Below are 13,776 nucleotides of genomic sequence, written 5' to 3' on the forward strand. Positions count from 1 at the left end.
AACGACCTATAGTTACGTTTGAGTGATAGACGCCATCTAGTGGCTGTAGTAATTATGACCTGAAGAAGTGACGCAGTTCAGATGACACCTGTATGAGGTGAAAACTTTCCATATTCAGAGGCGGCAGATTAGTTGGTTGGTTAGATCCAGATCACTTCCTGTTTCCAACCCCGAGTCAAGTTTTTCAACTACCATAACTACGACTGTTGTGGTGTTTACTGTTGCCATGACAATGAAGGTTGCCTAACTTTAAGGAAGTTGTAACTTTAACCCACAACACGTTTCAAGAGATCATTTTAACATAAACTATGATCTTTCCCTAACCCTAACAAAGTGTTTTTTGTGCCTAAACCTAACCAGACCTTAACCATGGCATTGTCACACCATAAAATATCATTATTTTTTATCAGTAATTTGTAATGATTTTTGAAAGCACATACCAATTATATTGACCTGCTGATTACTGCTGATAGAGGTGGCATATTGGAAAACTATGGGTCATTCTGGAGTGCATGGTCAAACAACCTAGTTTGTTGTTTAATTTGGAGGACTTGAAACATTCAGTTAAATGTCTGTTGATTCCTCTGTCTGGCTCTCCAGGTTGCTGTTTTTCTCTGTTTGTGCTTCTCTCAGCATCACCATTAACCCACCGGCTTGCAGGCCACTGGGGAGTCTGGCCTTAGCAACTACCCATCAAGGCATCCAGGAGGCAAGAATTCCTCTGCATGTCTACTGATCGTCTCATTACAGGTGCCGGAAAAAGACTGAAAAATAGATCTTAGGCTGCTGGCCTGAAGAACACAAATGCTCAGTGAATGTGACGGTGATCAGGACTGAATACAAAAATAAAATAACAAAAAAAGAATAATTAAATGCTATTCATTCATCTGACAAACAAAATAACTAGTGTTTGCATTTCCTGTGTGGATATGTGGGTTTTTTTGGTACTTTGAATGATAATTTGTTATAAGTTTCTGTTTTATGACGTTATTGTTCTCCGTTGGAGTGTTATCTTCACTTTCAAAAAACAACTTTAATTTCTATTTATATAATCCATTGATGAACAGAGTGGAAGTGAAAAACAGCAACAAAGAGCTACATAAAAAAACAAGACATTTACATAATCAGAATCCAGCGACAGTGTTCCTCCGATTGGAAGCAAAACAGAACCACAATCAGGACTCAGCAGAGCGAGACAGTGAACCCAATTACTGAAATTGGGAAGGCCTTCCTAGCTGCAAAGCAGTAGCACATACTCAGTCTCTCAAATGCTCACAAACACACATACTGCAGGAAGACAACACAGTACCTGAGGACAATTACAAACACATAATGTGTCGCTCTTCTCTCCACGAGGACACAAATGCAGTTACAGACAGAAAAATACATCAACAATTGAGAATTTATAGACACATCATCCCCATGTTTCTTCTGTCTCCCCCTCTCTTTTTGCCAGTCCAATTTCATTTTTAATTATGCACCACTGGGAGTGCTACACAGAAAGAATATTGCTAATGTTGTTTTCAAAAAGTACAATCTTATCACTGTGTCACACACAAAAATGTAGCATATTGTGTTGAAAATCTGTCCCGTAAATCTACAGATTTAGTGTGAGTGTTACATCCCTGCGAAAATCACCTGTGGGCAACACAGTCAGCCACACATCTCTCGCCGGGATGTAGCTGCAGTTGGTTTCTATGGCAACAAGCACAAAACTGATGTGAGTGACAAGTGGTAACAGCTGACAGAAAAGTGAGTGTTTTCAGGTCCTCATCCACTCTTTTTTTTCTCCTCTCCTCTCTCCATTTTTATCTATCCGCATCTTTCTCTGTCTCACCACATCAATTTTCCAGGGGAGAGGACATAAGGCGAGTAGCTTGTGGGCATTGCTCCAATTCTGTCGCCATGAGAACACTTCTTGTCACATGCCTCATAACAGCTTTGACCCCTGTCAGCAAGTTGTCCGCAAAGTTCAGAGGAAAAAATGCTAAATGGGGTTGATATTAAAAGTGAAGAGTTTTTGCTGTTAAAGGAGAAACAGGATCTGCCATTTAAGTAAAGTTATGTCTGTTGTTAAAAAGTAGATTACACTGCTTGTTACTTGCTACATTGTTGAAGAAATGCTAATCAGACTCCACTGGAGATACTGAGAGGTAAAATTTTTAGCCATGCCAGGGATGGTAATGTCAGTCTGTCTAATGGTTGGTCAATCCACTGCTTTGGTGGAAATATCCAGACAACTGTTGGATTGATTGTTGTGATATTTTGTACAGACATTCATGGTTCCCAGCGGATGAATCCTACTGATTTTGGTGATCTTCTGACTTTTCCTCTAGCACCATCATAATGTTGACATTTGAGGTTCAGAGTTAAAATATTGCAATGAAATTTACAACAGATATTTAAGGTCTCTGGAGGATACATGCCTTTTTCTCTACAGCCACCAACTGGTCAAAGTTTTCACTTATGTTGTAATATACAGTATATCTCAACATCTACTTCATCGATTAGCACAAAATTTGGAACAGATGTACATGAATCCCATGACTTTAGTGATCCTCTTACCTTTCCTCTAGCGCCACCATGAGGTTTACTTTTTGGTTCTTTGTTGAAATGTCTTGGTAACTATTTGGTATACACATTCATGGTTCCCAGAGGATGACTTGAAATAACTTTAATCTCCTGGCTTTTCATCTACTGCCATAATCTCATCAAAATTTCATTTTGATTTCATTTTTTCATTTTGTCCAATACTTCAGGTTATGAACAAATACCTGGCTAAGACAGAGATGTACTAAATCCAGGATGTAACCTTGTGTCCAAGAAATTACATCTATATAGGCTACCACTGATTTGTTTTACATGGAAACATATTGCTGCAGGGATAATAGTCCCTGGCAACAAGTGCTACATTTCTGTACCACACCCAAGTCGTATGGAGGTGGATCATGGACGTTCAAAGTCCTGTCTTGCCTGGAGATATTGTCTTGCATGGGATATTGTTGTATTTTCCTCATTATGTCCATAAAAAACAAAATCCAGGCAGCATTACATTTCTTAATAAATGTATTTGCTGGTGCAGTTTACTAGTATATAATATGGAAAAATCCTAACTTTAGGGGTTACACTAGGTCAAGCATGGGCTTCGAGGTCACACTACAATTCTTAAACAGAAGGAGATATAAACATAATTTCTAGGAGACATAGCTGGAAAGTCAGATTCTCTGTTTGGTGATGAATTATGTCAAGCTCAAGATAGATTGAGATTAATATTCTCTATGACTCTTAGTTTAAAGTCTACTCATGACCTATTTCAAGGACACAAGGACAGAAATCGTCACTCAGGATATGTCAGATGATTTAAGATGCCTCTTTCTGTCACTTCTCACTGATGGACACCGCTGTGGGAATCTCAGAATTAATGAATCTTGAAGCCACACAAGTCTTGTTGATTGACTGTTCTGTCTGTACACTCTAGACAAGATTTGATGGATTATTCCTCTGTGCTAAACAAGCCACTAAAAAATAAATGCTCGTGTGTACACAAGTCAGCCAGAACAAAGCCAGAGGGCAATTAAAATAATCAATTCCTCACATCATCCCACACTTGAAATCAATAATGCAAAACACGACTGGAGCTTATGCTGGATATAGGGAACTGATGGCTTTTTCATCATTTGTGTTATTTGCAGCACACCTCTCCTAATCTTGTTGTTTACCTTGGAGGTGAGCTCGTATTAAACCTTGTAACAAGGTCTGAATGTTTGAAGAGTTTAGAGAAATAACTGTGGAGCCAGCTCAGTGTTCTTGTTGAAGTTGGACATTCGTTGTTATAAAGAGAACAGAAGAAAGAGGACGACGGGGGCAGCAATCATAATACCTATTTCTAAAAAAATCCCAACTACCTACACCACCATCATCCACACACACACACACACACACATGGATACCCACTCCCATAATCCCTTTCTCTTTTCTTCTCTCTCTTTTCGTTTGTTGCTCGCTCATGCCTGTCAGCTTTCTGGATATTGCTCAGTAAACAAAATACTCAACAAATACTCACAAACGATGACAATGCATCCTGCCTTCAGACATTAAACACTGTATGAATACTTAACAAACCCGTTCATCCCACACAAAGGCTGGCACATGCACTCATGTTGGCTCAAATACCTCTCTGGGCAGTCTATCTGAAGCTGTCATGACAGAAGTATTCAGGATTATTGATACTAGTGCAGAATTAAATGTATATGTATTGTATTTATTTTTCCAAATCAAAGTCAGACGCTCAAAAGGCTGATAAACATAAAGGAAAACTAACAATCTTCTCATATTCATAAATGTGACCATAAATTTATCTGTCATTACATGTCATAACATTTCCATCATTAATTTCATTACTGAGATCTTAGGAACAAGCAACATCATGCTCAGGAAACACAAGCAGTTAAATGGTAAGAGAGCACATTGACAGCATTTCAGTCATATAATCAAATAATCAACATTTAATGAGCAGAACGTTCCCGAAATGTCCATCACAATCATCCATTTCAATGCAAAACTGTGTGTAAATACAGCAGGTCAAAATTTAACCTGAAACTAGCTCTGAAAAATGAAATGGAAGGTTATAACTAACACTTTTGATGTTACCTTTAAAATCTCTTTCTTTTCAGGTCCAATTAAGTGGTTTAAAATGGACTTCTTTTATTTTATTTTTTTTTTATCAGTCTGATCAGCTTGCCCGTCATCCTGCTTGACCTGATCTTATTAAGCTGTGTCCCCAGATCACAGTAATTAAGCTGGTAAGTAAAATGTCATCAAAATTACAGACAAAGCTATGAAAATGTGGCATTTGTTGTAAAATGATCGCACATTTATAAATAAATAATTGAGGTGAGGCCTCAAAATCGAGATAATGTGTGTCATGAAAATTACTAAAATATATAAAAATGATCACTTTTAAGCAGCACAGCAGTTTAATTAACAGTAGTTAATTGAGGCACACTGTGAACGTGCCAAGTGAAATAATGGCCTAATGTCTAATAATAGCCTGGCGCTCAGTTTCATCTAGTCAAATGAAACCCCCTGTCGTTACTGGAAGTTTTATATTTTAGAAAATGCAAAGTGATGTGAAAGTACAAATTAAATCACCTGTCACATGGAGTACAATGAGTCAGTCACGCACGCTGGTGAAAGTATTGTAGTCACACTTCTACAATGAAATGCCTGCACTGCACAGAAAGGAGATTTAATCTCAAAAACAAAGCTCTGCTTGTGGCAGCCCAATACTTCCATTTTGATTATGTTTTTTTTTTGTGTTGACTGTCAACATAACTGAATTTTGTACAATAACATCATTTGCTTAATTCACCAAACAGAGAGCACATTTTGATTAAACGAGCTCAGGCTGAAACACACAAAACATCATTAAAAATTCTGTAACAGCGTTTGTTCACATCTTAGCCCCAAACCATATTATGGATTTTTACATTGACAAATATGTTTTTTTCTGCTTCAGAGGCAGCCATTGGTTTTCCTTCCTGTATGAGGGTGTGCGTGTTTCATGAGAATTTAGCAGTGAGAGGCCTGGAGGCATTTAAATGAAAGGTTCTCAACAGATGCTACGCTTGAGCATATTCAGCTGCCACCAGAAAGACACGGCTGCTGTCCACCACCGGTCCTGTCAAATCAATTTTACACACATTAACACTTAGACAAACACACACATGCAAACTCTCACACGCATCCTTTACATACACATTCATCCCACTTTTTTTTTAACATGAAATACTCTGGTTTTCTGTTGCAATCCTTTCAGTCTCGCTCAAATAATTGTGCGATAGTAAATGAAGAACAGTGTAAATATATATGCTCTGTTTCTGTCAGTTACCTCAAAGGATTGTGAATACCACAGAGCGTCCCTCCACTGTAACCACCTCCATTTTTGTGTGCTTGCGTGCTTAAAATAGGAGTAGTGGCCTGATAGTCCATAGTCCAGTGTTTCAGAGGTGAGAGAAGAGGAGAGTAGAGAGGCATCAACAGTAGGAGGAAGAACATGAAGATGAATTTATTGAGGGTCAATTTTACAAGGACAAGATGTACTGAGCTGCCTCTTGTACACTAAAGAGAAGGAAAGAGAGAGAGAGAGAGAGAGACAGAGAGAGAGAGAGAAAGAGAAACTAACCATTAAAATCTGCCTAAATTTTCTTCAGGGCCTGCTCTTACTCTCTCTCTTTCTCTCTCTCTCAAACACACACACACACACACAGACACACAATCTCTTTAGTTCTGTCATCATTATGGGCTAAAGTAAAGCTCACACTTATTAGAGCTGTGAAGGAGGTAAGAAAGTGATTAGAGTACAGCTTGCACAGCTTGGCCCCTGTATGTTCTTTCCCCATTACAATGACACACACAGGCAAGCACGCACACAACATCTTGACAGTGTGAAGGTTGCGTACAGGTGACATTAAAGCACTTAAATAATTGACATACTACGTCCGTATTACATCTTGCCAATTTGAAGCGCAAAATTGCAATTGCCTCTGTTAAGAACAGTAGGTGGTCTCTCTCTTACTCTCACTTATGTATGTACATGCACTCACACTCACAAACACACACCATTTGCTGCTGTTTGAAGGACAGCTTCTTGTACACAGCATGTCAGGCAAAAACCTTGAGTAAACATAAGCAATCTGAATTTAGTCTGTCATTTCAATCTGCAAACCACCTTGTGCTAAACCAAAGCGAGACTGAGATTTTTTTTTTTTCCCCCTGAAACCCACTGAAATCCCTTAAATGCCTCACAATGAGGACATAATGAGGAAGACCCTGTCTTGGCTCAGCTTTCTCTCAAATGGCTCTCTTGTGTTCTTCATTAACAAAGGCTGCTGCCTTGGAGACTCATTTAAACCTGAATCAGCAGAGGCTTTCTGCTTTGGGGGTGGCCAGGAAAAGGAAAACAAGAGCTCAGGTGAAACAAAGCTCACAGCTATACATCAGACAAGTGGTGTGTTGTGTGAATTCATCAATAATATGTGAAAACAAGTCCCTGCATTTCCTTTCATATTCTTGTTTTCCGTTTGCTTGCAGGTTGCTGCACATTCTTCCATTCGTCCCCTCCTCTGCGAAAACAACTATTTTAGCAACACTAGTGGCATTGCTTCAGGGATGGCAATGTCAGTTGGTCGTTCCACCATTTTGGTCGAGAAAAATACCTCAACAACTATTGAATGGGTAGCCATGAAATTCTGAAATTTTCCATGGTCCCCAGTAGATATATCCTACTGGCTTTGGTGATCTTCAGACTTTTCCTCCAGTGCCTCTAGCACATTGACATTTTTGTTTCTTAGTGAAATGTCACTGGATGGAGTGCCATGAAATTCAGATATGCAGTCCTCCTCAGGATAAATTGTAATAACTTTGTTGATCTCTTTACTTTTAATTTAGTCGCCAAATACCTGCAAAACATTCTCAGCAATCTCTGCTGTACTTTGTATTTAGTGCTAATTAGCAAATGTTACCATGCTAGCACACCAAAGATGGCATAAGATGGTGAACGTGTCAAACATTATACTTGCTGATAATTAGCAAGTTAGCATTGATGTGACCAATGGTAATAACTAAATAATCTGCATCATTTTATTGATGCATTAGAATGAGAGCTCTTGAAAGTTTTCGCTATAGAAACAGCTACAGCAACAAAAAGTAACCCCACCGAACCTAGTTGAAGATAGTCTATTTAATCTGATATCTGTTTGGGATGTGATCGTGTCAGACCGTATAACCTCCTCAAATATGTGGACATGTGTTTCACACTTTGAGAAATGTAAAGTAGACTGTGTGAACCGATCAGGACCAAGACTTTTTACTTGTATATACTATGGCCAGCAATAGAAACCGGAAGTTAAGAGACAAAACCAAAAATCAATTATAAAAACGCCATAATCTAACTCTTACCTCAACCTGAGTACTCAGAGTAACTGAATCATTGTGTGCAAAACACACTTAGAGCTTTCTGGTTACTTCTTTAATTCTGTTATCTCACACTTTACGGCTATACAACACTACACATTAAACTATCAGAAACAGCTTACTTTCTGTAGATCCTATAATTCACTTGAAACCACTTCCTCATCCTGCTTCGCCTCCCCCTCGACCCCATCCCCCCCAGATACTCCTCTTTCAAACATGGTGAATGGAGAACTCTCACAGCTAATCTGACTTTAATGGAGGAGGGAAATTATGGCCAAACACTGCCTGGTAGCAAATCATCTCTCCCCTTCATTCTCCTCCTCTGCATCTCCACCTCTCTGCCCCAGTCATTACACTTGGCCTATAAATAAATGCCTAAGCTGTCATACAGGCAAATGGAGCTGCCAACGTGGGAATTAGTGGCGGGGAGCTGAAAGGAGGAAGGCAAGCCAAAGGAATAACAATAAGCCCTATAAGCATCGTTTCCATGGAAGAAGAAATGTAAAGGCAAAGCAGGTAAAGTCAGACAGTTTGACTCACTGGCAGCAGTGCTGACAGACAGGTAAGCAGACCAGCAAACAGAAGGACAGACAGGAGGCAGACAGAGGCTGCTTTCATGAAAATATCTCAGACCAGTCGAACATTTCTTTGTGCGACTGGCCCCCAGGGCTCAGGTGTGCTAGGGAAAAGTGAAGAAGTGGGCCAAAGAGCCAGAACATTCATCACTGTCACATCGGAGAGAGGGGGAGAAGCAGCCAACATCAGAAAGAAAGATGCAGAAGGAAAAAGTGTCTAATTACAGTTACCAGAGCGCCATGGAGTTTAAAGGCTTTGATTAAAATAATTATACCAGTAGATGTTACACTATTCATTCCTGAAAGAAGTGCCACAGAGTACAGTTTCTTCTCTCCTGTTGCTTGGAGATTGGACATTATTTGACAATAAAGAACAGATACAAGAGAACAACTGGTGAGATGTACGTAGACAAAGAAGAAGAAGCAACAACCTTTTAGGAATAGAGGCAGAATAACACTATCTGCTCAAATAATTCAAACACATGAGCCCAAACATTTTCCTCCACTTTTAACTCATCTGAACATTCAGCAGCCATATGCAGGAAACCAGGGACCATGCCAGATCCAAGTCCAAGTCATCACCAGCTCCGAACCACTGCCAACATTTATAGGTTATCTACATCCTCAGGCATCACCCAGACTGATGTTCCTGAGCAACACTTGCACCTAAAATGAACGTCTTCTGCTTTGTGCTCTCAGTGCTGTCAAAGCATATGCCAAATTCATTTTTAATTAAATTTATTCCTCATGTGAATTTAGTTATTATTTTTATATTAGTGATAACTATATATTGCATTATGGGAGCATGTCTGTGTGTGCGGCATCTGATTGATCTGTAACTCTAGCCAGAAAGCAACATAATAGATGAGTCATCCCTGGAATTGATTTTCATCTTTCTGCAGTCACAACCATTATCAAACTAAAACAGCAGGACTGCCACGTATTGAGAATACCATGCATTAACTTAATAGGTTTCTGCTTGCCTCTGGCAAATACATTACTTACAATTTCTATATAATTATATCAGATCATTGAACAGCTTTATCACAGGGCTAATATCATCTCCTGCAGATACATGTGAGCTTACAGTCCCAAACAGTAATTATCTCCATCTAATTTTTCTTAGTTCACAGAATCCTCACTGAGCTGTTGCTAACAGGTTGCTATAACAGGTGTTTTTCAGCTATAAACTTGATTGGCATTAACTGTGAATAAAAATCAGCAACAACATTTTGGAATGAATTATGAACCACAGGCTAATGAGCTGAATATTTAAAAAGTGAATAAATTCAAAAATAGCATGAAGGCTATACATATAGTATGTTTACATGTCTGCATGTACATACACATGCACATACACACACCCTGATGATCATAGCAGCTGTATAATCAATTACCACTGCAGTAGTATATAGGGGCTTTAATTGACTGCCTTAATTGACTGCCAGCCTGCCCCAATCAAGCTACGGAGATCTGAGAGTCTGAGGACTGGGGCAAAGCCTCTTGGGTGATAGTTAATCTGCCAGCCTCGGCTGCTCAGATGTCGACACACATGGAGAAGAATGTAAATGCAGGCAGTGCAAAGAGCATAATTACATATGTTATCGAGAAGAGTAGAAAAAAAACAAGCTCTTAAAATAGATTTAATATAGAGGTACATGCACTGATTGACATGACAATAACATGGAGACAGAGAAATAGATGGGTGTCGGGAGTTTAAAGCAGTTAAATCACCATGGTGGACTGTGAGTGTTACTGTAGATTCGTGAGTCACACCAGAGATGTATACCGTATGCAGATGTCTTTAGGTACCGTATGTATACCCATACTGTAAAATCAATCAGGGGCTCACAAAGTGATTTATGTTCATAAATGATCAACCCAAAAGGAATAAGCCATCTGTCATGGCTATGTTAAGCGCATCATGCTATTTGAAGTGCATTGAGGGAAGAAAAGCAATAGTGCTGTTTCCTGCTGGGTGACAGCACATCCAATTTCAATAGATCAACCAGAGACAAAAACAGGAAGGACAGGAATCAATCAGACATCCACACTTATATCTTGTCATCATACTATAAAATTCAACACCTTTCCTTTTCTTTAAAGGGGGTTTGATACAGTATGTGTTTGTGTGAGCACATATGTGTGTTTCTTGTGGCATTACACAGACATTTGGTCAAATGTTGCAAAGAAATTAAAGCCTGTGGGAGATGCATGAAATGCTGCTGTAGTGAACGGTGAAGGCCAAATTTGTATCTCATTAAAAGTTAGTTTTTGTCATATATATATAATGTACAACAGTATGTGTCATCTGGCTTTACTGCATCGTTAAATTCTAAATAAAACCTTTCGTTTACAGAGCCTGAGCTGCCTTAAATTAGCTATCTGCTCAAATAAAACTGCTAAAAACCTTTTCTTACACATAAAATTATATTACTGTAATTTTTGCTTGTTAGTTTTTGTCTGTGCAGTTTTCTTTGATTTTCTGGTTTTATTTTAGCTTTTGCCCTGGAGGTATTATCTCCATGTTCTTACTTGAGCTGCATTTTTTTTATGTGTGTCTGTATGTTGGTGTCACAAGTTTGATCATCATGATGACTCCAGGCTGTTTACTTGAGTGTGCAGTTTGTTTTTTTTTCCTATTTACTCCTCTTTTTCTTCCTGTCACTCTGAAAGTAACAGCAGGCCAAATCAGGGGCACGGATACACCATACTAACCTCTGATTGCATAACAAACATGATGATTATACACATCTGATCCACAAGATAGTGAATCATAAGATGCTTGGTTGGTCATGTGAGGCCTGATAATGCCAAATTAAACATGGGGCTACTAATTTAATAACAGCTAATATTTGTAATTCAATTTGAAGCTTCAGTGGAGTGGAAGAGAGCAAAGAATATATTCAGTTTCTCAGGGCAGATCAAGGTATTTCTGCAGGCTATGTCATAATAATCTTCAACATTGTCAGTATAATCATCATCATCAGTATTGTACTGAAGTGGAATTTGCCTGCCGTACAACTTAAATAATTGATCTCTCTTATTATCCCCGTCCCATCTCATTATCTTTTAAAAGCTTGCTCTGATTCAAACAGACTGTGAGATGAGTAAACACTATAATCCTCATGTGCAGACTTTTCTTGGGTGCTACAGAAGAAGACCTGGATGTTCTTCTCTGTCTTTCCTCACCTACTCTCCCTGCCACTATCTTTCTGGCACTCTGCGCTGATTTGAAAGCAGTCCTGTGGATTGGTGTGAATCAACAGAATGAAACAGAGAAAAACACAGAAGAAGAAGCAGCAGAGCAATAGAATAGATTAGTAAACCCATGAGAGACATGCAACAGAAAAAGCAGGTGCTTACCTGAGGTAGCGCAGTGGTTCTATGGTTTCAGCCTCCGCCTCAGCTGAGCTGTGGTTCATCTTGTCCATCTGTTTTCACCCAGCACAACTCGGCAAATGTGAGAAAGGATGAGCTGTGCCACTCCAGAGAAAACCGTTCTGTTCGTTCTCTCTGATTCTAATTCAATAAACACACTGCCTACCTCTTTGCCTGGGAATAGACTGAGAATCTCAATGGGCTTCCTCTCTCTGTATCACTCTTCGGCTCTTGATTGGTTCAGACGCTGGAAGGTAATTACTGGCTGCTACACACTCTGAATCTTGCCTCTGTATCTCTGCCTCTCCTCCCTGTCTCTTTCCCACTGTGGCCCCAGCTCATTCTCTGATAAAACCAGCTGGCTCTGTGTATCAGCTGCGCTCACAGGGAAAGCCAGCCAATTAAGAATCAGGAGGCATGGTGCTCGCCGGCTGATTGGCTCAGGCTGCCGTGTTCATAGCTGTTCAGTCATCCAGGGTGCAACCCCCCACCCCCCTTTCTCCCCTTCCTCAAATTCACACAAACACACACACACACGCTCACGCATACTCCTTAGTGGCAAAAGGATCCCTTGATGTAGAATCTAGAGCAGGCATCAGAATGAGGAAACATTTGACTGCTCACTGAATAACAAACAGTAACACCTTTTATATGATGGTGGGAGGTAAATGAAGCCCACTACCTGAACTGAGATAATAACACTATACTACCTGAGTGGATACATGGCAGTATTTTGCAGTTCCAGAATAATAATGGGACTGCAATGACTCTGGATGGACTGTGATGCATGCAGAATGATCATATGGATTTAGGGCAGCTGAGGAAAACCTGAAAAAAGAAAAACATTCTCTATCGTTATAATATAAATATACAGTATAACACACAAACATATACGCACAAATGCACACACATAAAGGACATGTGCACTCGTATCACGGGGAGAACCTTTGGCTGCCAAGGAATGGAGCTCATAAGTGGGTCGTGGTAATAAACAATAGCTCACTTTCTTCTATAAAGGTCTCTCTCTCTCTTTCTCTCTCCAGTTTACTCAGACTTCACCATTCCAGACAGCTAAACTGACAGACTTGGACTGTGAGCTCACATTCGACATTAAGGAGAAAAAAAAATCAAGCATTAAGTAATTCTTTTTCTACCTGATTATACAAATGTACCTGTCAGGAGATTAAATTTGTGAAAGGACAAACAGAGCTGTGATGGAATGTTGGTGTACTCTGCCATCTAGAGGTCACAAATGAATATTGCAGTTTAAAGCAAGAGAATCACTTTAAACAAACTGGTAAGGTCGTGAAGTTTCTGTATTGGAAAGGCCTAAAAAAAGGAGGGGGGGGGGGGGGGGGGGGACTTTTGAATGAAAGCTAATCATTGAGAGATAAAGGCATGAACATATTTTGTCTGTTCATGAAAAACACAGATGTTGAATCCATTAAATGTACTATACTGCACCTTTGCAATCAAGTGTTAAAAGTAAGAGCCACTGATGACTTTAAAAAAAGGTTGTATTCAATGTACAAATGTAAGCCACATTTTAAAAAAAGGGAGAGCTGTGACCTTGTTTTTTCATGGGTTTGAAGTGATTAATCAAAACCCCAGCAGAATAAAAATGAAAGTAAATAGTCAGGCCTGTTCATGAAATATTTTGAAATTACTATTTCACAGTCAGTGAATCAATGAGAGTGCTACACCCTGTGGTTACTCAGTGGTTATCTTTTATGATTGTTTTTTACGGCTTTACAGACTGGTGGTGATAACCACTAGAACGGGCTAGCAGGGCTTTCTGTGTACACTGACTCGTGATATGCAGATGCTCGTGTGCAGGGGGGGAAGA

At 39.5% G+C, this 13,776-nt stretch overlaps 1 protein-coding gene across 2 annotated transcripts in view; it reads right to left on the bottom strand.

Moving 5' to 3' along the window:
- yjefn3 (YjeF N-terminal domain containing 3) overlaps positions 1–12,286 on the bottom strand; it is a 43,361-nt gene extending 31,075 nt beyond the window's left edge. Inside the window, exon 1 of one of the 2 annotated variants that reach the window (XM_067597330.1) lies at positions 11,916–12,286. In XM_067597330.1, coding sequence (XP_067453431.1) covers positions 11,916–11,983 — 68 coding nt within the window. In that variant the 5' untranslated portion in view covers positions 11,984–12,286. The remainder of the gene's footprint in view (positions 1–11,915) is intronic. The other variant, XM_067597329.1, reaches the window with a different exon arrangement.
- Positions 12,287–13,776: the final 1,490 nt, after the last annotated feature.

Source organism: Thunnus thynnus, chromosome 8, assembly GCF_963924715.1.
Source record: "Thunnus thynnus chromosome 8, fThuThy2.1, whole genome shotgun sequence".
Classification (NCBI taxonomy): Eukaryota; Metazoa; Chordata; class Actinopteri; order Scombriformes; family Scombridae; genus Thunnus; species Thunnus thynnus.